General features: G+C 39.3%; 1 protein-coding gene across 1 annotated transcript in view; it reads right to left on the reverse strand.

The window, feature by feature from the left end:
- Malrd1 (MAM and LDL receptor class A domain containing 1) overlaps positions 1–25,431 on the reverse strand; it is a 744,773-nt gene that overhangs the window by 405,379 nt on the left and 313,963 nt on the right. Inside the window, exons 22-23 of the mRNA XM_060372547.1 lie at positions 5,726–5,882; positions 983–1,093 (exon numbers count right to left, since the gene is read on the reverse strand). Of these exons, the coding sequence (XP_060228530.1) occupies positions 983–1,093; positions 5,726–5,882 (268 nt within the window). The remainder of the gene's footprint in view (positions 1–982; positions 1,094–5,725; positions 5,883–25,431) is intronic.

Consider the following 25,431-nt stretch of genomic DNA (forward strand, 5'->3'; position numbering starts at 1 on the left):
CTACTTGAAATTTCTTTAATTGTTGGATATATGTTACTTCATACATGCTAAGATCTAAATAAAGGACATGTATATCAGCAAGTACTTCTAAAATGTTTTAATTACATAAATCTATTCAGTACAAGAAGGTTCAATCATTAAATAAAGTTTCGAAGATGACTCTTGAAGTCACATTTGAAATAACTATACTATATCCTTTAAAATTCAAATTTTTGTTTTTGTTTGTTTGTTTTGAGACAAAGTTTCTCTGTGTGTCCTTGACTGTCCTGGACTTACTTTGTAGACCTGGCTGACCTCTAACTCACAGGGATCTGCCTATCTCTGCCTCCTAAGTGCTGGGATTAAAGATGTGGTCCTGCTAAAATTTCCTACTTATTTACATATTTTTTAAATGTAGTAGTGTTCTGTCTGCACGTATGCCTACATGCCAGAAGAGGGCATCAGATCCCAGCATAGATGGTCATGAGCCACCATGTGGTTGCTGGGAATTGAACTCAGGACCTTTGGAAGAGCAGCCATGTTCTTAACCATGGAGCCATCTCACCAGCCAGCCACTGATGCAGTTTTGGATTACCTACCGTGGCCTGCATGCCTTTGTCTAGAGTCGCCATTTTGTAAAATGTTTTGACCCTTGCATGCAGGTTTTCAGGAAATAAAACATTCTTGCCAATTCATTGAAAAAAAAAAGTCTAATCTCAGAATTGGGGGAGGTATTCTTTCAGTGTGAGAAGCTTGCTGAGAAGAGATGGATATCACCCAAATTAAGTGTGCCGAGAAGTGTAACTGTCTAATTGGGAGAAGTTATGACTTTCTAAAATGGTAAATTCTTTATGGAAAATGCCATATGGGGTGATAAATATTCTACATTCACACAATATGTCAAATTGGAAATGGGAAGACATGAGATAATGAGAGAGTAAAAGAAATTAGTATTCAAGATAAAACAAAGCTCTTTCTTTACAAAATCTCTTGGATCACAGACCTCCACATGTGAATGGATGCCCAAAAACACTTCGGCTTTCTTCCACTGTGGCCCTTGTTGTCCACTTTGAGCCCACACTTTGGAAATCATGTTGTCTTTCTTGATGAGTACCTGCAGAGACAAATCAAGTAGTAGGTTTTTAAATATTGAAGCTTTAAACATGTGGGATTTTTAGGTTTTTAATACCTACATGTATTCCCTGAGAGAAAAATCTGAGACATTGTTTTCATTAGATATCTTTGTTTTCTATGGTGACTACTGTGCCCCAGGGGGAATCTCGCAAGCTCTGTGTGATGATAATGGTGTGTGTGTTTGTCAATCACATCCCAAGGTATCCAGGCACCATTTTATTAGAAATTCAATCCTACCGGCTTTATGAAAAATGTGGCAGCAGTTAATATTTTATATATTAAGTATATATGCATGATTGAAAGGAAAAGTATTAAATTACTTACTAGAACACGCCTTTAAGAATGCCTTCTTTATCTAATTGGTTTTAGTAGACAGCTCTGTCATAATACAAGCTGAAAACAACAGTACTCATGAGTGTTATGTGCGAACACTACCCACACTCTATGAGACCCCCACTCAAGGGTCTTGAACTCAACAAAGGTTATTGTACTTGCTGTAGTTTGTACTTTACTATCCCCTAAAAGAACATGAGAAATTGGATCCTAAGTGTAGCATTGGGAAGATGTGAAACCTTGAGGGTCATCCCAGCAGGACCTTTTCAGTCACTGGTTTTGTGACCTTAATGAAGATTGTGGGACTCAGCAGCACTTTTATTCTTTTTTCTATTCAGGTTACAAAGAGTTTTAGTCTGCCATGAAGTCTTTCTATGATGTGTTACCTTACCACATGCCCCCAAAGCATTGATGCTGGTACAACAGTAGACTTCAAAGCACAATCCCAAATAAACCTTCCCCTTTATAGGTTAACTAACGTCTTTGTTATAGTGAAAGCATAGTACTGTACTCTCTGTGAATGAGAACTTGGATTACTCTCTTTATATAAATACTACAATTACTGTGGCTCTAATTTTAGAATGACGCAAGATAAGCCACCAAGAGAGTAACTCATCATATATGCTGGTGAATATCTGTCATTCCAGTACCAAAGAGACTGAGGCAGGCAGATCTAGACTACAGAAAAAGATTGAGGCTACCATTGACGATATAGTAAGGATTTAGCTCAAAACAAAAGCAAAAACAAACATGCATGTGCACACATATACACACATTTGCACACATACAAACATATAAGAGAGAGAACGAGAGGAGAGAATCAATAATATCATTAGGAACTTTAGTACCATTCCTCTGTTAAAATAACTAAGATATTTTATTTTTTGTAACATTACTTTTAAATTTGAACTTCTACAATTGAATAACTATTTAGATAAAATTTATAATTTTAACTTTTAAAAAGCAAAGTAACAGGCTAGTGAGATGGCTAAAGGGATAAAAGTATTTGTTCCACAAGAATGACATATTTTGATTGCTGGTGCTCAGGGCAAAGGGAGATGAGCAAGTCCTGAAAGTTGCTATCTGATGTCCACATACAGGCACTTGCACTCACACACCATACACATGAACAATAATAATAAATAAATATAAAGTAAATTAATAGTGCCATGCTTTGGGATTAAATTCACATAAATTTATTGTATACAACTGAAGTTATCAGAGTAAAATATTCCTAGAAAAATGGCATCAAATCTTGGTCTATGAGTATCTACTTCAACACAGTAAAATCAAAAAGCGTACATGTGGAGACGCCTGTGGCGTTCTTCCTACTCTTCACCCTTGTTTTGAGATAGGGTCTCTCAGAGAACTCCCAGACCATGATTTAACTGGATTGACTGGTCATGCCCAGAGCTGGTGCTATAGGAGAGCTGCCAACCACAGGCTTTCTCACATGGCCTCTGGGGGTCCCTCCTCAGTTCCTGTGTTTCCCATGGCATAGATTCTACCTACTGAATATAGACCAAGCCCCTAAAACTAGTTTTATACCAACATAAAGCAAATGTAAATCATAACTTCATAATATTGTCTAGGCAATTTTAGGTTATTAAACAAGTGCATGCACGTATGCACACAAACACACTTTCAGATACTGCTAGTTAGAAGATTAGCCCGCCTCATGTAGTGAATTCCAGCTCAGGCTTTTTATGGGGTTCCTGAGTGTGTGAATGAGTGGAGCTTTTCTCTTGGGCTCTTTTCCTTCTGTTGGTCTTTCATATCTGACTTCAATGGGATAGTTTTTGTTTCATTCTACTATATATTATTTTGTTATATTTAGAACAAAAAATGTATGGATAAATAAATGTAAACCTAGCCACTAAGGTTAACAGCAGCACTGCCATTGATACCTATTGGTAGAGGGAAAGTGAGTTTTCTTTACTGGCACTGGGCATGCCAACCACTCCAGATAGGACTCACATCCAGGAGTTCCTCCACCAAATAATGGACTCCATAGCTTGCTGTGCATGTGCATACTTTGGGCACAGTTTGGTGGTTTTGATTATTTTTTTTTCTTTTAGGATGATGTATTTTGCCTTCTAGGTTTTGGGTGTTTTGTTATTGTATTAGTTTCTTTGTTTGTTTGCTTGTTTGTTTGTTTTTGATAATGAACTTAAAGTTGAGTGGGTAAGGAGGAGGAAAGGATCTGGACAAACTTAGGAGAGGGGAAAGATATAATCAAAATATATTTAAATTAAAACATTATTTTAAATATTCAAAAAACAAAGATTTGATGGTGACAGTAAAACGAGGAAGTCTTCCACCATTAAAAAGAAGACTTAGCTTCCATAAATAAGTTGAATCTTACAAAGCCAACCTAAATTTTCTATTAAAAAGATTCTAACAATATCAATTTAAAGTAAGATATGTTTACACAAATTTTTGGGGAAAAAGTTTTGACATTTCCAGACAAATTCTTGAATTAAACAGTCCTAACATGTGAGGCATTTATACTCATTACAAAAATAAACTTTAAAAATTCAGTGAACTATTGGGAAAGAAGTTGTCTGGCTTGCCACAGCCTGCTTCCTTCTTTTGGGGGGGGGGTAGACGGCAAGTAGTTCAGTTCGTCTGTTGAAAATATGAAAAAACAGGGTTCTTAGCAAGACAAATAAACAGTATTTAAGAAAATATCCTTTATCTACATATTGCTTCTACCAGGATTATTTTAAAACTATTCATTGTAACCAAGTCAGGCATTTGAAAGTTAGTGTTGAGACATGGCTACCTGGAAAATAACAAATAAGCAATGAAAATTAGTATAACATAATGGCGATGCTTCAAGATTGACATGGATCCATGGCATATTCAACAAGCAATCTTACATGCTATTCTATATCAGAGAACATCCAAAGATAGAGGCAGGACTTGGGGTGGGCGTGGCTGTCTGGAGCCTTTCTCAGATTTCTATTTGTATTTTGGTCATGGAAAAGAAATAAGACATGAGCCAGAAGTAGTGAATTCCAGATATTCGTCTGGACAAAAAAGGCTTCAATTGACTACTTTGGCAAGAAAAAAAAAAAAAAGAAAGAAAAGAATGAAAGAAAGGAAAAAGAAAATGCCTAAAAATGTTGAAGCCTGTCAAAGAGATGTAGATAGATTCTTAGGCTATCTTATGAGTAAATGTAAGGAAATCTAGGTATCCAAGAAACAATAATGTAATAGACCCACACATTGAAAAACATAGGCATGTATTATTTAAACCAGTATAAGTATAAATATAAATAAATAAATATAAATATCATTTTTATAATCTATTTTATACAAATATAAAATAGTTGATACAAAGACTTGAGAATATTTTTATTTAAAACAGTAAAGGAAACTAGAAATATAGACAAAATAATAGAGTTAAATAACACTTAAATATAGACTTAATAATAGAGTTAAATAACACATATATATATACTACTGGAGTGAAAGACTGGTCAGTAAAAATGCGTCAGATATAAACCTTGCAAGACCCTGAGTATAAAGATAAAAATACTCATTACTATAAACTAGACAAAGAAACAAGGCCAATAACCATAAACCAATAGCACGTAATGGTACAATATGACGTGAGATGAAACCACACCAGAAGATACACAGGGCAAATTTAACCTGTAGAACATTTTACAAAATGACTTGATTGTAGAACTTTAACATACTGACATCCTCAAAGTCTAGGGAATCGTAATAAATGTTCATGTGAAAGGCACTAGAGAAACGAAGGGCATTGTGAGGTGTGTAATAAGACTTATTGTAAAAGCTACAGTGTGCAACTAACCAAAAATAGGATCTCTAATTAATAAGCATAATGAAGTAATTGAAATCCGTGAAACACTTATTGAGCTTCATTATTTAAGGGCTTCTTTTTTCTTAAAGAAACAAGTTGAAAAAATTCTAATGGAAAATGTAGTATTACTACCGTGCCAGACAAGACGCCAGAATGTAGCATTGCAGAAGCCTGCATATCATGTCCATTGATGCTGAAATCAACATGGGATGCTCCGACGTACAACAGTATCACGCAAGAGCTTCAAACTCAGGACGGGAAATAATCATACACTGCAGAAAAGAAAATCTCCTTCCAGCCACAAATGTTCAGCTCTGAGACAGCTTTTCCTACAGCGTGTCATTGTGATGCTAATGAAGTTTCCACTCGTTTAACTACACTAAAAATTATGCTCTGTGCATTTTGATAGAGAAAATTTCAAAAACAGTATTTATTGTACGGTACCTGGAGAGAACCCACTGTGGCACCGTTCATATATGTCCAGAACACCAAAGTACACCTTGGTCCCGTGAGTGAGATGACAGGAGTGAGAATATCAGCCAGGTCACCAAACTTCCCATTTGAACTGTCAGCATACAGGTACCAACCATCTGTGGCATTTCTAGGAGAAAAAAGTCCATCATATACAGAAAGAAAAAGTGATAAAACATAACAGAGTTTGACAATGTCCATATTTTACAGCTATGTAATTATTTTCTACAAGTATAATGTTTTATGGCATAGTTAAGTTCTGTGACTTTCACCTGGAAAAGTCCTGTGTTCTAATTCTGACTTAATGGGCCTTGTAATGATATCTATTGACACATGAGTATAAATTATTGAAAACATCAAACTGACCAAATCTCTAAGAATATGCTTGATTATTTTTAAATATAATGATATAACAAATATTCTGATCTCCTTATAAAAAATTATCTTCAGTTGGGAAAGATGAGGCCCTAAATCACTAAGTACACTGAAAAAAGAATAAAAGGAAAACACACAAATACACAGACCATAAATAACAGAAACAAACCTGGCCTGGAGCCCAACTCACCACTTAGAAAAGTTTTGGCTCAAATTTATTCCCTCTTTGTAAGTTAGTTAAGTTTCATGTCAACATATTTTAATAACCTTATAGCTAATTTTAAAGCATGCCTTTCCTTTCATAGACCCAGGTTCAAAAAAGAATTGGTAGAAATAATTAAATTAACAGTGTTCATTTTCCATAAGCGACGGACTTCATGGTCTTATCTTTAGAAATTCACTAAAGATATAAAATACTCGAGAGGCCAGATTATTAGGAAGATGTTTGAGGCAGCATGGGAAAATGTAATTCTGCACATTTGAAGACAAGGTCTCCTTGGAACGTTTTTACGTTCCTGCCGCTTGCTATCCTAGGTAGTGTTGCTTGATACTGTAGAAAGTAAGCTTATTAAAGTAGCCTTATTCAAATCACTCTCATCGTGGGCTTTACCATCCTCTGTTTGGTAGTAGAAGGGCTGACAGGAGGAGATGAAGAAAAACACAGATGAGTTCATTGAGTGGCCACATATTTATCGAGTGCTCAGGCTTGCCAGACATGCCAGTGGCTGTCCAAGGGGCTGGAAACGTAATTGTCTACAAAAGATTTGCTGGGGTTTGGCCTCTAGCCTCATCATTTCCAAGATATTTCCCTCTGAGCAGGCATTTAACTTGCCTGAACATAAACTCTGCACAATAAGATAGCTCTCCTTATGGTCTTAGTGAGAATTAGAAATCAGTAAGTGGACTATCTTTCAGTACCTTGCTCACTTCAGATAAGCAGCCAACAACAGGAGTCGCTCATGTTTATGTTCCTCATAAGTTTCTGATAATGAAATAAGCAACTTTGTATTCTGCCTTCAGGAGGGGGTGTGATGGAATTTGGATCAGAAATATTTACATAAAGGTAATGTTCTGAGGCATGAGGCACCTATGTTTAAAAGTAGAGCTTTGGGGAGGTGATAGGAGTCTGAGGCCTCTTCAGTGGAATAACTTAGTTATGAATTTAGAGCTTAGTGAGCACTGGGAAATGAGATGATGGAACTTTGAGAAGTGGGGACTAGTTGGAAGAGGTGAGTCATAAGGCGTTCAGGACTGAAAAATACGCGCTGTTGATGCTTCCTCTCTGAGATGAGCATCTTTGGTCCACTGTGACCATGTACGTGCTCCCTGCCATGCTGCTCTGCCTTGACTACCACGGACTGAGACTCATGAAACCAGTTTTGTTTTTAAGCCATGAATCACTATATATTCCCTTCTTTTAAGTTGTTTTTATCAAATACCCTGCTATAGTAAAAGAAAGCTAACGAACACCGAAGGTATGGGTTAAGGCAGTTTTTAAGATGTAAGACTCTTGTATGAATTTGTCTAAATTACACTCAGTAAAAGAATATTTCCAGGATTAGTCTTTTTTATGCTTAATACCCTAGCATATCAGCACTATGAAAAAGGGAGTAAAGATATACACATTAAGAAATACAAAAGAAGCAATGAAACAACCCCAAAATACTTATGTGCTCTTATACCAATATTTATCAATAAATGGACTATCTGTGATTTACTTAATATGTGAACTTTTATTTAAATGTCTGGGAAGTTTTAACTTATAGGATTTTATCATGAAATGATTTGAAGGTTTCTCAAGTCTTCTGTGAAGCTTAGTACTGTTATTAAATATTGCTTAAAATGACCATTCTTCCCTACACCATTGCTACTAAGTGAAATTCTGGAGCTTTCTGGCCCAGTACATGCCGGCTATTTCATTGTTGAATCACTCCACCTAGTCTTCACATATCATAAGTGGAAAATGAAATTGTTATTATGTCCACACAACCATTTTTTAAACAAATTAATGGCTTTCAAATGCCCAGACTCTTATTAAATTGTGAGTTATGGTTCCATAGAAGACTGTATAACAGAACTGAAAGGGGGAAGGGGGAAGGGGTGTATTTGACACCAGTAAAAAGTTTGTGAATATGTAGTGACTAAGAGGAATTTTTAAAAACTCAGTGTTTCTGATGTCATGAAGGTCTTGGTTCTGAGCATACGTGTGCCTGTTGCTAGAGTTTAAGTAATACAGAATACAGTATTCACCAAAATACACACACAGAGACACACAGACACACACAGGCACACACACACACACACCAGGGGCAGAGAGAGAAAGAGAGGTATTACGGTATTACAGTATTACTTTAGGCTGTCGCTTTCTACCCTTTGTCCCCAAAGTCTCATTTTTATCTTATGATGTAAGCATACTATAGTGTCCAGCTTTAAAAGCCCCGGGGGCTTTTAAAATACCAATACCTTAGAAGTTCAAATTCTCTTAACTCTGAGTTCCTATAAACTTCCAAAGAATAGGACAGAGAAGACATTCTCATTTCAAAATGGAAGAACCAAAGCATTGCAAGAAATAAACACACCAAAGTGGAACCAGTAATGATCAGGAGGTGAAATGGAGTAACAGGAAGTGCATCTAAGACGGAAATTGTAATACCATTGTTGCGATAAACCTGCCCATGTGGCTTTTTGCTTTTGGAAACATTATGTGAGATAAATATGGAGACTTTAGAACTTTGAGCTAAGACATTCATTACATTCAGTAATTAAAGCTTAATTGACTGTTCTAGTAGGAGCAAGGATGATAATAATATTACAGGAAAGAAGGATAGTGAACAAAAATATGGCTGGCCTCATACAGCTTCGAAGCAAAGATGGACCTTCATGAGAAATTGAGCAGGGAACCATTCATGTGCAATTTTCGCAGGAATATGGCTGTAGTATTTCCCTGTCATTAGAATCTGACTGATGTTCAATTTAAAGATAATAAACAAAGGTTGTTTTTTTTTTTTTTTGAGAAAAGATATATGTGTGATTAAGCTTAAATTTTCAGAAAAGCAGAGTGCAGAAAAAGCAAGTAGCTACACACTTAGAGAAATTGGTGCCATTCAAGAGAAAGCTGGGGCTCTGTCCTGAGATAACAGGAGAATGTTCTTCAGACTCAACACCCATAAGTTCATACAGCTGAAGTCAAGGGAGGCCAGGTTACACACATCACCTGCAGAATTTGGTGGCACTGTTTTCATAGTACTAATTTTGAAAACATAAAAGATCAAGATTGAGGGAGCATGGAGAGCTTCTGAAGCCAGCTGGACTCCCTGCAGAGAAACCCTGACCAGGAACTGAGTCAAGCTCTGATGGTAAGTGCCAGCCGAGGACCTCAGCATAGTGGAGATCCCCCAGGAGTTTGTGGGTATGAAATGGAACTAGCTGTACATAAATGGAAATCTGTGTGGTGCTGAGATGGCAAAGCTTGAGGGGAAGGGCTACCACATGAAGAACATAGAGCCATTGGATTCACTGTTTTCTGTGACGGTTACAGCTTTCACTCAGTGTGATTATTCCCTGCAATGCCTTAGTTCTTCCACTTTGAAATGGGAATGTTTTCTCTGCCTTATTGTTTTGAATCTTATAGGAACTGAGAGTGAAGAGAACTTGAACTTTTTAAGGTGTTGGAATTTTTAAAGCCCATGGATCTTTTAATGAAGGACAAAAAAACTTAGATTATTTCTCCACATCCTCTCAGCATGTGTTGTCACTTGAATATTTTTTTAAAGATTTACTATTTTTTATTTAATTATTTTTATTTTTATTAATTACAGTTTATTCACTTTGTATCCCCCCTGTACCTCCCTCTGTCCTCCTCTTCTAATTCCACCCTCCATCTTCCCTACCCATCTCCCTCTCTCAGTCCACTGATAAGGGAGGACCTCCTCCCCTTCCCTCTGATCCTAGTCTACCAGGTCTCATCAGGAGTGGCTGCATTGTCTTCTTCTTGAACTCCTTTGCACAGGAGACAACTTCCTGAACAAAACACCAACAGCACAGGCTCTAAGAGCCACAATCAATAAATGGGACCTCATGAAACTGAAAAAGCTTCTGTAAAGCAAAGGACACTGTCGACAGAACAAAACGACTGCCTACAGACTGGGAAAGAATCTTCACCAACCCTCTATCTGAAAGAGGGCTAATACCCAGAATATATAAAGAACTCAAGAAGTTAAACAGCAACAAATCAAGTAATCCAATTAAAAAGTGGATTAAAATTAAACAAAGAATTCTCAATAAAGGAATATCGAATGGCAGAGAAACAGTTAAAGAAATGTTCAAAATCCTTAGTCATCAGGGAAATGCAAATCAAAACGACCCTGAGATTTCATCTTACACCCATCAAAATGGCTAAGATGAATAACTCAAGTAGCAACACATGTTGGAGAGGATGTGGAGAAAGGGGAACCCTCCTCCATTGCTGGTAGGAATGTAAATTTATACAACCACTTTGGAAATCAATCTGGCGCTTCCTCAGACAATTAGGAATGTGCTTCCTCAAGACCCAGCTATACCACTCCTAGGCATATTTCTAAAAGACGCTCAAGTACACAACAAGGACATCTGCTCAACCATGTGTGTAGCAGCTTTATTTGTAATGGTCACTTGAGTTTTTGATCTAAGCCATTCTGATGGGTGTAAGGTAAAATCTCAGAGTGGTTTTGATTTGCATTTCCCTGGCGACTAAGGACACTGAGCATTTATTTAAGTGTTTCTTTGCCATTCGATGTTTCTCTATTGAGAATTCTCTGTTTAGCTCTGTACGCCACTTTTTAATGGGATTGTTTGATTTATTGTTGTTTAACTTCTTGAGTTCTTTATATATTCTGGATATTAGTCCTCTGTCAGATATAGGGTTGGTGAAGATCCTTTACCAATCTGTAGGCAGTTGTTTTGTTCTGACGAGAGTGTCCTTTGCTTTACAGAAGCATTTCAGTTTCATGAGGTCCCATTTATTGATTGTGGCTCTTAGAGCCTGTGCTGTTGGTGTTTTGTTCAGGAAGTTGTCTCCTGTGCAAATGAGTTCAAGGCTCTTTCCCACTTTTTCTTCTAACAGGTTTAGTGTATCTGGTTTTATAGTACCCTCTCCACTGCTGGTGGGAATGTAAACTTGTACAACCACTTTGGAAATCAATCTGGCACTTTTTTAGACACATAGGAATAGTGCTACCTCAAGAACCAGCTATACTACTTCTAGGCATATATCCAAAAGATGCTTAAGAATACAGCAAAGACATTTCCTCAACCATGTTGGTAGCAGCTTTATTTGTAATAGCCAGAAGCTGGAAACAACCCAGATGCCCCTCAATTGAAGAATGGATACAGAAATTGTGGTACATCTACACAAAGGAATTATATTCAGCAATAAAAAAATAAAAGGAAATCATGAAATTTGCAGGTAAATGGTGGGAACTGGAAAAGATAATCCTGAATGAGATATCTCAGAAGGAGAAAGACACACAGGGTATATACTCACTCATAAGTGGATATTAGATATATAATATAGGACAAACATACTAAAATCTGTATACCTGAAGAAGCAAATCAAGAAGGAGGACTCTGACTAAGATGCTCAGTCCCCATTCAGAAAGGCAAAGAGGATGGACATCTGAAGAGGGAGAAAACAGGGAACAGGACAGGAGCCTACCATAGAAGGCCTCTGAAAAGCTTGCAGGGTGTCAAAGCAGATACTGAGACTTATATCCAGACTTTGGGCAGAGTGCATGGAATCTTATGAAAGAAGTGGGAGATAGTAAGACCTGAAGAGGACAGGGCTCCACAAGGAAAGCAACAGAACCAAAAATTATGGGCATAGGGGTCTTTTCTGAAACTGATACTCCAACCAAGGACTATTCATGGAGATAACCTAGAACTCCTGCACAGATGTAGCCCATGGCAGCTCAGTGTCCAAGTGGGTTCCATAGTAATGGGAACAGAGACTGTCTCTGACATGAACTGATTGGCCTGCTCTTTGATCACCTCCCCTTGAGGGGAGAGCAGCCTTACCAGGCCACAGAAGATGACAATGCAGCCACTCCTGATGAGACCTGATAGACTAGAATCAGAAGGAAGGAGAGGAGGACCTCCCCTAGCAGTGGACAGGAGGAGGGGCATGAGTGGAGAAGGGGTAGGAAGGGATGGATTGGGAGGGGAGAAGGGAGGAAGCTATAGATGGGATACAAAGTGAATAAACTGTAATTAATAAAAAATTACATTATAATATAAAAATGAGATTTGGGAACAAGGGGTAGAAACCTATAGCTTAAATTGATGCCTCTCTTTTCTCTCTCTCTTTCTCTGAGTGTATATGTGTTGTGTGTGTGTGTGTGTGCTCACATACATGTATGGTGTCTTAGACTTTCTACTACTGTGACAAAATTCTATGACCTAAAGCAACTTGGAAAGGAAAGGGTATATCACATCTTATAGTCCAACATCACAGCCCAGCTCTGAATAAATTCATGGCAGAAACTTAGACATGACAGGAATCTGGAGGCAAGAGCTGATACGGAAGTGATAAATGAGAGCTGCTGCTTACTAGCTTTCTCCTCATGACTTGTTGAGCCTATTTTCTCAAAGACCTAAGACCACTAGCTCAAGGTTGGCACAGAGCACAGTGAGTTTGTCCCAAGCTCAACTATCACCATTCAAGAAAATGTACCACAAGCTTGCCCACAAGTAATCTGTTGGCAGCATTTTCTCAGCTGAGATTCCCTCTTCCAGAAATGATTCTAACTCATGTCAAGTTGACATAAACTAGCCAGCATAGATAGTTTTAGTCGTCAACTTTACACAATCCCAAGTGAGTTTCAATGAAGCATTGTCTAGATTAGGTTGGCCAGTAAGCATTCTGTGAGGGATTTTTTTTTGGGAGGGGGGCAGACAGGGTATTTTATTGTGGCAAATGGAAACTAAGACAACATCTAACCTTACACAAGAAAACACCTGATAACTCTCAAAATAAAAATCTTCAAAAAAACATCGTAATTAAACAGTTAACCAAAAATCAGAGGAAAAAAAAATCTCCTAGAAAACATGGCATAAAATACTTGTTTCCTGGGCAGACATACAGATATCAAAAGCTGGTAAAATGTCTATGAGAATTTCAATGAAGTAGTGATTAAATGTTTGCTGTGTGTGGGAACTGGGGGTAATCAAAGCCAGAGTGTAAACTTGTACATGTAGTCTCTTTTCTATTTCCCACGGAGCATTTATCAACACCATCCAGCCAATGGCAAAAAAATAGGACCCCACTTTTCTGGTGGAGGACTGCTGTAACAAGATCACAGAGTCATCTGAGAAAGAGGCACATAATAACGTATAGGATAGTTACCCTTCAGAAGGCAGTCCTGCATTCTTTTTTTTAAATTTATTTCTTACAATTTATTCACTTTGTATCCCAGAGGTAGCCTGCACCTCATCTCTTCCCAATCCTACCCTCACTCCCTCTTCTCTCCTTATGCCCTTCCCCTAGTCCACTGATAGAGAGGGTCCTCTTTTCCAACAATCTGACCCTAACCTACCAGGCTGCACCCCCAGGGGGAGGTGGTCAAAGAGCCTGCCACTGAGTTCATGTCATAGATAGTCCCTATTCCCCTTACTAGGATGCCCTTTTGGAGACTGAGCTGCTGAATCTGAGCAGGGGTTCTAGGTTATCTCCATGCATGGTCCTTAGCTGGAATATCAGTCTCAGATAAGACCTCTATGCCCAGATTTTGTTGGTTCTGTTGCTCTCCTTGTAGAGCTCCAGTACCCTCCAGGTCTTTCTATTTCCTCCCCTTCTTTCATAAGATTCCTTGCACTCTGCCCGAAGTTTGGCTATAAGTCTCAGCGTCTGCTTCGATACCCTGCTGAGTAGAGTCTTTCAGACTCCCTCTGTGGTAGGGTCCTGTCCTGTTCCCAGTCTTCTCCCACTTATGATGTCAATCATGTTTGCTCTTCTGAATGAGGATGACCCTGAGATTTCACCTTACAGGCATCAGAATGGCTAAGATCAAAAACGCAAGTGACAACACATGCTGGAGAGGATGTGGAGAAAGAGGAACCTTCCTCTATTGCTGGTGGGAATGTAAACTTGTACAGTCACTTTGAAAAGCAATCTGGCACTTTCTCAGAAAATTAGGAATAGTGATACCTTAATATCCAGCTGTACCACTCCTAGGCATATATCCAAAAGATGCTCAAGTACACAACAACGACATTTGCTCAACCACGTTTGTGGTAGCTTTATTTGCAATATATAGTGTCTGGGAACAACTTAGATGTCCCTCAACTGAGGAATAGATACAGAAATTGTGGTACATTTACACAATGGAGTACTATTGACCATGCATGGAGATAACCTAGAACCCCTGCACAGATGTAGCCCATAGCAGCTCAGTGTCCAAGAGGGTTTCCTAGTAATGGGAACAGGGACTGTCTCTGGCATGAACTCAGGGACTGGCTCTTTGATCACCTCTGCCTGATGGGGGAGTAGCCTTACCAGTCCACAGAGGAAGAAAATGAAGCCAGCCCTGATGAGACCTGATAAGCTATGTTCAGATGGAAGGGGAGGAGAACCTCCCCTATCAGTGGACTTGGGGACAGGCATAGCAGAAGAGGGAGGGAGGGCTGGGATACAAAGTTAATAAACTGTAATTAATAAAAATAAATAAAAAAAAAAACAAAGAAATCATGAAATTTGCACGCAAATGGATGGAACTTGAGCATTCTATTATCAAAAATAGTGAGACTTTATGTTTCAAACCAAACACAAAAAGCATCATAATATGAAATTTACTAAACTGTCTTATTTCAATTTATTCTGTTGTTTAATTTACTTTGAATAAAAGACATAACATACTATTTTCTTTTAGTCAGAAACAAGTCCTTCATTTTCCTGCTGGTACAGTGGAAGCTGCCAACAACTAATACATTGTTCCTATCTTTTACAGGATTAGCGAGTTACACTTTTTGAAGAAAAATATAGGAAAAAATTCAGTAACATTCTGTTTCAGAGGTTAGGAACTCTGCTGTGAAGGGCTGGATGTCTATCTTTTGCTCTATGCAGGACCATATCCCAACTACATAATTTTCTTTTTTCAGGAAAGATTAAGCATAGAAAATTTACAAATTAGTGGACAGTATATATTGTGTTCCAATAAATACTGATTCCAAAAGATAGGCAGTGGATTCCATGTGGCCTACAGGCTTTTTTACTGAGTTGCTGATTCCAGCTATTATAACAACAGCTGCTCTGATAATTGCCAGTGTTTGTAACAGAGACAAAAAACAGGGCATAAACAAATGCCTTCTGGATGTTTTAGAAAACAGAGTCAGAAACTGAGAACATCGAGATAAATAAGGAAATTCCTAGAAGACAGTGAACGGCAGAGAAAATGAACTATGTCTCTGCCTGGAGCCTTGGCTGCCCACCAAATGGAGGACTAAACAACACTGGAAAGTCACATAAACACCGCAGAGATGTTAGCAGCTGCACCCTGTGAAGGGGGTGAAGTTTACTCTTCAAATCCAGGAATGTTTACCCCTTATGAGAACAACAGCACATTTCAGACACCCAGGAAATGCACATATCCTATTGACAATACTCAGTTTTTAACCACAAGCCACTAGACAGACAATGAGATATAAAATGTGTCAAAAAGAATGAGGCAAGAACAGAAACCTTCTACAAATGAGGCATTATTTCACCTTAGATAAATCACACGAAATTTCTACAGCACCTACTAAAGAACCATTCAAAATTATAAAAAATATATGTTTTAAAAAAACAAGAGAAAATTTTCGTATTACTGAATACACAAATAATCTTGAGAGAAAAATGTAAATTCTAATAGAGCATACTAAAGAAAATTCAGATATTACAAAGTATAATAATTGAATTTTTAAAAAGATCAGAGAGGGATAAGTGAGCATGGTAACACTTAGTACATTGTTAACTTCCAAATCGAAGCAAGATTGACAAGCAAAAGCACCACCTCAGAGACATGGAAGACACCAAAGCACACCAACAAGAGAGGAATTAGAACTTTAGAGGATGGAAAGGAGAAGAAAAATACATCTGAAGAACTAATTGCTGAGAACTCCTAAGTTAGATGAAAACTTTCGAGAAGCTCAGTAGCACATATACAGCATTGTCAAACCATGGTTCGTCAAAGTCAGAGAGAAAGGCTGTGCACAAAGAAAGTGGCAGAGAAAATCAGCATAAGTAAAAAGAAATGGCTCATCTAAAACCATCAAAGACACTGGAATGACAAGTTAAATGTGTTGTTTTAAACAGGCTGAACAAGAATGTCCTGTACCTTTCAAAGTTAAGGGAGAAACGGAAACATGCTCAGATTTTTAAAAATGGAATCATTTACCAGCAAGCTCCCTGTAAAAAATATTACATGAAATATGATCCTCATGAAGAGAGAAAAAAAATGGCATAAGCTACATTCTAAACTAATTAAAGTTTTTTTTTTTTTTAAAGAACTCAGAGAGGAAGAGGAAGGAAAAGGGAAGGATTTTATTTTACTACAGAAAGGAAAAGGATGAACTATACAGAAAGACCCTGTCTGGAAGATCAAACAACAATCAAGGAAGCTATTGGCAGCTTACACCTACTCATTCTGTCCCATTCTGACCATTCTCCAGTCTTTTTCTTAACAGTAGTTTTAATTAATCACGGAATCATCTGGAATACTAGATATTGCCAGTCCAAAGAAAAATATATAAACTGAATTCTGGAAACTTTATATTGATATTTATTTATCTGTGAGTGAAAATCTTTATATTGAAAAGCATTCAGAAAAAAAATTCTATTAACCTGAAAACAACCCAGATATCTCTCAATGGAGTCACAGATACAGAAACTGTGGTACATTTACACAATGGAATCCTACTCAGCAGTTAAAAAACAAGGAAATGGGGGGTGGGGGGCGAAGCCAAGATGGTGACTATCAAGCACAATTTCTGAACTGTGGAAAAGCTGAATGCTTGGGTTGGTGAGTGGAAGGACTTCTGAAGTCAAGGAAATGATGGTGAGGCTTTCTAAACGACAGGGAACATCACATGAGGTGAGAACTTTGATCTCAGGTCACCCATGGACTTGTTTGGAGAAGGACAGAAACGATCCTTTGATCTCCCGGCACTCCCCTTTCTCGAACAACCCTCCTCCTCAGCACAGCTGGCTCACCGAGATTCTCAGCTCAGAGCTCACTGCCTGGGGTCTGCAGTTGCTGAGGCGGGGTCCTAGCCCCTTAGCGGCAACTGCCAGCTGTACCTGTCTTAGAGTCCCAGATCCATGGCACCATCCTCCCAGGGTCCCAGGTCTGCTGGCCGCCATACTGGCTCCACAGGGTCTCTCAGCCACTGACTGTATGGCCCGCCCAAACCCTCAGTGACAGATAATATGCTTTATACCCACCAAAGCCCAGCAGACCCGACATACAAGCTAGGCACACCAGGAGGGTGTGGAGGGCCCCCAGGACTTGTGGAGGGCCCCCAGGACTTGTGGAGGGCCCCCAGGACTTCCCAGAAGGCATCTGGCCAGCATCCCAGCCTCCAGCTGGAGCTGGACTTCCTAACCTGGTGGCTGCAGCAGCACTGAAGTGAAGGAGCACAGCAGTCCTCCTGCATAAGACCAAGCAGGGCCAAACCAGAGAGCAGAGAGCCCGGATACCCCAATCCTTGCTGATGTGACCTGCTTAAGAGTGAGTATGCCCTTCAGTGTCTGCAGAGCCTGAGATCCAGGGTCCTTCTAAACTAGAAGCTAGGCATCAGACCCCCCTCAACCATACACCCACAGTGGGAAACAGAGGGTCACTTGGGACATTGAAGCCCCTGCTCTGAAGGTCCAACTGAGGAGTTAAGGCAGATAATGCCAGAAATCGTGGCATGATCATCACCAGCACCTGCTACATATATAGTGCATGAACAAATAACCCCCTAGAAGCCTGCAAGGCAGAGCCCCTCCCACACATGCAAGGGTTCAACATTCTCTATAACTCGGTTCCTCGAGGCACACTTCCACGCAAATTTACACACACACACACACGCGCGCGCGCGCCTGCATTTGCCCTTTTGTGCCCACATACTTTCATCCCACAGGTACAGCTAGTGCACCAATGCACACGCTGAGGTCACGGACCTCTCTCAGCTTCCTGAAGAACTCTCCATACTCCAGAGACATTACCAGTCTGAACCTCAGAATCAAGAAACAAACAATTTTCTTGATCGATTCCACTTACCAAAGCTAAATGAGGACCAGGTAAATCAATTAAATCGTCCGATATCCTCCAAGGAAATAGAAGTGGTCATCGAAAATCTCCCATCCAAAAAAAGCCCAGGACCTGATGGTTTCAGCACAGAATTCTACCAGACCTTCAAAGAAGAGCTAACACCAATTCTCTTCCAACTATTCCACAAAATCGAAACAGAAGCAACGTTACCAAACTCATTCTATGAAGCCACAATCACCTTGGTACCTAAACCTCACAAGGACCCAACAAAAAAAGAGAACTTCAGGCCAATCTCCCTTATGAACATTGATGCACAAATACTCAACAAAACACTCGCAAACCGAATACAAGAACACATCAAAGATATCATCCACCATGACCAAGTAGGCTTCATCCCAGGGATGCAGGGGTGGTTCAATATATGGAAATCCATCAATGTGATCCAAAATATTAACAAACTGAAAGAAAAAAACCACATGATGCATTTGACAAAATCCAACATCCATTCATGTTTAAAGTCTTGGAGAGATCAGGGATACAAGGCACATATCTAAACATAGTAAAGGCAATACACAGCAAACCTATAGCCAACATCAAACTGAATGGAGAGAAACTTAAAGCAATCCCACTGAAATCAGGGACAAGACAAGGTTGCCCACTCTCTCCATATCTCTTCAACATACTTCTAGAAGTCCTTGCTAGAGCAATAAGACAGTTGAAGGAGATCAAGGGGATATAAATTGGAAAGGAAGAAGTCAAATTATCACTATTTGCAGATGATATGATAGTATACGTGAGTGACCCCAAAAACTCTACCAGGGAACTCCTACAGCTGATAAACACCTTCAGCAAAGTAGCCGGATACAAAATTAACTCAAAAAAATCAGTCGCCCTCCTGTATACAAAAGACAAAAGGGCTGAGAAAGAAATTAGGGAAACAACACCCTTCACAATAGCCACAAATGACATAAGGTACCTCGGAGTAACCCTAACCAAGGAAGTCAAAGTATGAAAAAATTTCAAGTCTCTGAAGAAAGAATTAGAAGAAGATATGAGAAGATGGAAAGATCTCCCATGTTCATGGCTTGGCAGGATTAACATAGTAAAAATGGCCATCTTACCAAAAGCAATCTACAGATTCAATGTAATTCCCATCAAATTACCAACACGATTCTTTACAGACCTGGAAAGAAAAATTCTCAACTTCATATGGAATAACAAGAAACCCAGAATTGCTAAAACAATCCTCTACAATAAAAGATCTTCCGGAGGTATCTCCATCCCTGATCTTAAGTTGTACTATAGAGCAAGTTTTAAAAACTGCATGGTACTGGCATAGAAACAGAATGGTGGATCAATGGAACCGAACAGAGGACCCAGAAATAAACCCACACACTTATGGACACCTGAGCTTTGACAAAGATGCCAAAACCATACAATGGAAAAAAGATAGCATGTTCAACAAATGGTGCTGATCTAACTGGATGTCTACATGTAGAAAAATGAAAATAGATCCATACTTATCACCCTACACAAAACTGAAATCCAAGTGGATCAAAGACCTCAACATAAAACCTGACACATTAAATGGGCTAGAAAAAAAAGTGGACAATACCCTAGAACTCATTGGTACAGGAGAAAACTTCCTGAACAGAATACCAACAGCACAGGCTCTAAGAGCAACAATCAATAAATGGGACCTCATGAAACTGAAAAGCTTCTGCAAAGCAAAGGACACCGTCATCAAAACAAAGCGACTGCCTACAGATTGGGAAAGAAACTTCACCAACCCTTTATCTGACAGAGGACTCATATCCAGTATATATAAAGAACTAAAGAAGCTGAAAAGCAGCAAACCAAGTAATCCACTTAAAAAATGGGGAACAGAGCTAAACAGAGAATTCTCTGTAGAGGAATACCGAATGGCAGAGAAGCACTGAAAGAAATGCTCAACCTCACTAGCCATAAGGGAAATGAAAATCAAAACAACCCTGAGATTTCACCTTACACCCATGAGAATGGCCAAGATCAAAAACTCAAGTGACAACACATGCTGGAGAGGTTGTGGAGAAAGGGGAACCCTTCTCCACTGCTGGTGGGAATACAAATTTGTACAACCACTATGGAAATCAATCTGGCGCTTTCTCAGACAACTAGGAATAGCGCTTCCCCAAGATCCAGCCATACCACTCCTAGGCATATATCCAAAAGAGGCTCAAGTACACAATAGGGACATTTGCTCAACCATGTTTGTAGCAGCTTTATTTGTAATAGCCAGAAGCTGGAAACAACCCAGATGATCCTTAAATGAAGAATGGATGCAGAAATTGTGGTATATCTACACAATGGAATATTACTCAGCAATGAAAAATAAGGAAATCATGAAATTTGCAGGTAAATGGTGGGACCTGGAAAGGATCATCCTGAGTGAGTTGTCCCAGAAGCAAAAAGACACACATGGTATATACTCACTCATATAGACATACAACATAGGACAAACCCACTAAAACCTGTGCATCTAAAGAAACTAAGCAAGAGAGAGGACCCTAACTAAAATGTCCAACCCCCATCCGGAAAGGCAAAGAGGATGGTCATCAGAAGAAGAAGAAAACAGGAAACAACCTAGGAACCTACCACAGAGGGCCTCTGAAAGCCTCTGCCCTACAGACCATCAAAGCAGATCCTGAGCCTGATGGGCAACTGTTGGGCAGAGTGAATGGAATTTTATGTAAGAACTGGGAAATAGTAAGAGCTGGAGAGGACAGGGTCTCCACAAAGAGAGCAACAGAACAAGAAAATTTGAACACAGGGAACTTCCCAGAGACTCATACTCCAACCAAGGACTATTCATGGAGATAACCCAGAACCCCTGCCCAGATGTAGCCCAGGGCAGTTCAGAGTCCAAGTGGGTTACATAGTAATGTGAAGAGGGACTGCCTCTGACATAATCTGATTGGCCTGCTCTTTGATCACCTCCCCCTGGGGAGGAGCAGCCTTACCAGGCCATAGTAGAGGACAATGCAGCCACTTTTGAGGTGAACTGATGGACTAAGATCAGAAAGGAGAGGAGAACCTCCCCTATCAGTGGACTTGGGGAGTGGCATGCATGCAGAGAGAGGAGGGAGGGTGGGATTGGGAGGGCAGGAGGGAGAGGCTTATGGGGAGATGCAGAATGAATAAAGTAAAATTGATGAAAAATTTTAAAAAAGAGGGAAAAAATAATTTAAGAACCTTAAATGACTTTCAAAAGTGGAGGAAAACATGGAGTTAGTCAATTTACATGGAGCACGTCTCACCCCTGGGGCCAATGGTCTCCTGAACCTACTCAGACCTCGGACACCACCACTGCTCCTTCTAGACCTGATGCAGGATATTCCAACGAGGGGATTAAGGCTTCTCATAATATTTCCTATAAGCCCACACCTGTTTGTTTATATCCCCCATTTTTATTCATTATTAACCAGATAGAGCCAAGTAATTGTGGTAATGATACTTGCTTTTTTGCCCAATGCTGGAATGCTAGTGAATTTAGGTATGCCCTGGTTACTCGCATGCCTCGCTGGGTGCCTGTGCCCATTGAAGCCCCTCACGCTATGACTCTCTTCAGACAGAAAAGGAATCTTGGAACTACAGCCGCCATTGTTACTGCCATCTCATTGGCGGCTGCTGGAGCTACCACCGGGGCATTAGCCATGAGTCATACTGGGCAGACTGCTCAGACCCTGAATAATCTTTTAGCCAATGTAGCTCATGCCTTAGATGTACAAAAAGGAATTAATGCTCAACTAAAAGGGGTCTTGATGGTGTTCAATCAGAGGATTGACCTAGTGCAGGAGCAAATTGATACCCTATGGCAAATCGCTCAACTTGGCTGTCAATGAAAGTATGCTGGACTTTGTGTCACTAGCATACAACATGAGAATTTTTCCTGTGCTGCAAATCTGTCTAAACAATTGTCTAGCTATATTTTAGGTAATTGGACTGGAGAAATCGATACTATGATGGAGCAGCTGAGAGTGGCCATTGTTACGGTAAATTCTACCAGAGTGGACACAGGACTAGCCACAGGATTATCATCGTGGATTGCTTCAGCCATTTATCATCTAAAGGAATGGGCAGGCATGGGAGCATTAGCAGGCCTTCTGGTGTTGGTCTCCTTGGTTTGCCTGTGGTGTATATGCAAGATTAGAGTCTCACAACAGCGTAATGCAGCCATGACCATTCAGGCCTATTCAGCCATTGAAGCAGGACAGTCTCCCCAAGCATGGGAGCTAAAACGTTAAGCTCAGGATGCGAGGCTAAGCACTGCACTCAGGGTCAGCCGCTTTCGACCCAGAGAAGAGCATGTCTGATTGCATGCGGTTTGATGCACCAGGTCCCGCCTCTGAGAAAAAGGTATCGGACGGGTCTGATGCTCTTTGGGTGGATGACACCCAAATGAACATCGGTACAAAGTCCCAATTTATTTCTAATATCAGAGATCAGACCTCTACTCTTGCCTGATGAATCTAAAACAAAAAGGGGGAACTGTAGAGAGCTGGGTAATGCCGTGCCTTAAAGATGGATCTGGTTTCTGCCTTCCACCTTCCCGATGGTGAGTGCTCTCTGTCACAAACAACTCCATATTTGGCTAAGGCTGAGGATCTGGCTTGTTTCCGTGTATGTGGATCTATCTGCATTGCCCACGTGGCACGCTGGGGTTGGCTACCCAGAGGCTATTTAAGCTGTGGGCTGGCTTTACCCAGGGTCAGATGATTGTTCAAGATTCCTGAATAAACTGCATTGAAAAAAAAAAGTGAATAAAGTTTAATTAATAAAAGTTTGAAAAAAAAAAGAGTAGTGTGTTAACAACATTTCCATTGGATTTCACTTATACCTTTTCACTATTGACCATGTAAGGTCTGTCATTTTCACGTAATTCCCTGAGGACTATACAAAATGTGAACATTGTTATTCCCTTTTCACAAGAGCACATTGCATTAAAATGTGCTCATGTGCTATCATATGCAAATGATACATGCAAATTTTCAAGACGTCAAAATTTTTACATCTTGAATTCAAGTTTTGAATTTCTGAATGCATATATTTCTGGTATTGTTGTTTTAAACCAATTTATTTACCAATAAACTCTATGTTCACACTTGAAAAAAAAAAAGAAACAAACAAGGAAGGTTTCAGATGAGCCAATGGAGAGGGGTAGGTGAAAGAACACATCCAACATAAATCAGGACATCATAACTTCACCAGCAATCCCCAAAATTTACAGATACTCCAATTCATCAGAAACAGAGGAGAATGACTTTAAAGATATGCTTACCAAATTATTTGAGGCTCATAAGGAAGAAAAAATTCTCTCAGAGCAATAGCCATGCAAATTCAGACAGTTAAAGAGGAAATGAACAAATCTATCAAATATTTGGCCAGTCAATTGGAGGCAAAAAAAAAAAAAAGAGGAAATAGACAAAATTCTTAAATAAACTCAGGCAAACATAGCCAAACAAATAGAGGCACAAGTAGAGATACAATTAGTGGCATATAGAGAGGAAATAAACAAAAAAATAGAGACCATCGTAGAGAGACAGGAATCCACACTCAAACAGATGAAGGAAATGGTACAAGGCATGAAAAAAGAATTAGAATCAATAAAGAAAACACAAACTGAGAAAACCCTGGAACTGGAGAACTTGGAGAAAAGATCAGGAACCACAAAGGTAAGCAACACCAACAGAATACAAGAGATGGAAGAGAGAATCTCTGGAACTGAAGATACACTTGCAGAAATTGATACTTCTCTCAAAGAAAAAGTAAAATCAGGAAAGTTCAAAACACAAAATAGCCAAGAAATCAAGGACTCCATGAAAAGATGAAATCTAAGAATAATAAGAATAGAAGAAAAAGAAGACTCCAGGCTCCAAGGTCCAGAAAATATTTTCAAGAAAATCATAGAAGAAAATTTTCCCAACTTAAAGAAAGAGATGTCCATAAATATACAAGAGGCCTACAGAACACCAGATAGAATAGACCAGAAAAGAAAGACATCATATCACATCATAGTCTAAACACTAAATCTAGAGAACAAGGAAAAAATATTAAAAGCAGCAAGGGAAAAAGGCCAAGTAACATATAAAGAATCACACCGGACTTCTCATCAGAAACTATGAAAGCCAGAAGAGCCTGGGCAGGTGTCATGCAGACTCTAAGAGACCACAGATGCCAACCCATACTACTATACCCTGCAAAGCTTTCAATCAACATAGATGGAGAAAACAAAATATTCCATGACAAAACTAAATTTATGCAATATCTACACAGCAAACCAGCCCTACAGAAGATACTAGAAGGAAAACTCCAATCCAATGAAAACAACTTCACCCAAAAACATAGCATAATTTCCCAACAAAAATTAAAAGAAAACAAGCAATAAAACACAGTAATACCACCGACTTCAATATAAAAGGAACTAATACTCATTAGTCACTATTATCTATCAACATCAATGGACTCAACTCTCCAATAAAAAGACACAGACTAACAGAATGGGTGCAGAAACAGGATCCAACATTCTGCTGCATCCAAGAAACGCACCTCTGCAACACTACCTCAGAGTAAAGGGCTGGTAAAATGTCTTTCAAGCAAACAGACCCAGAAAACAAGCTGGGGTAGCCATCCCAATATCCAATAAAATAGACTTTCAACCAAAATTAATAAAAAAGATGCAGAGGGGCACCACATTCTCATCAAAGGAAAAATCCAAAAAGAGGACATTACAATTTGGAACATCTATGCCCCCAATACAAGAGCGCCTACATCCATAAATGGAACATTAAAACTTAAATGACACATCAATCCCAACACGTTAATAGTGGGAAACTTCAACACCCCACTTTCACCAAGGGACAAATCATCTAGACAGAAGCCTAGGAAAGGAATAAAGGCACTTACTGAGGTCCTAAATCAAATGGACCTAATAGAGGTCTACAGAAATTTCTACCCAATCTCAAAAGAGTATAGCTTCTTTCCAGCACCTCATGAAACCTT

This window comes from Meriones unguiculatus, chromosome 19 (genome assembly GCF_030254825.1).
Source record: "Meriones unguiculatus strain TT.TT164.6M chromosome 19, Bangor_MerUng_6.1, whole genome shotgun sequence".
NCBI classification, from domain to species: domain Eukaryota; kingdom Metazoa; phylum Chordata; class Mammalia; order Rodentia; family Muridae; genus Meriones; species Meriones unguiculatus.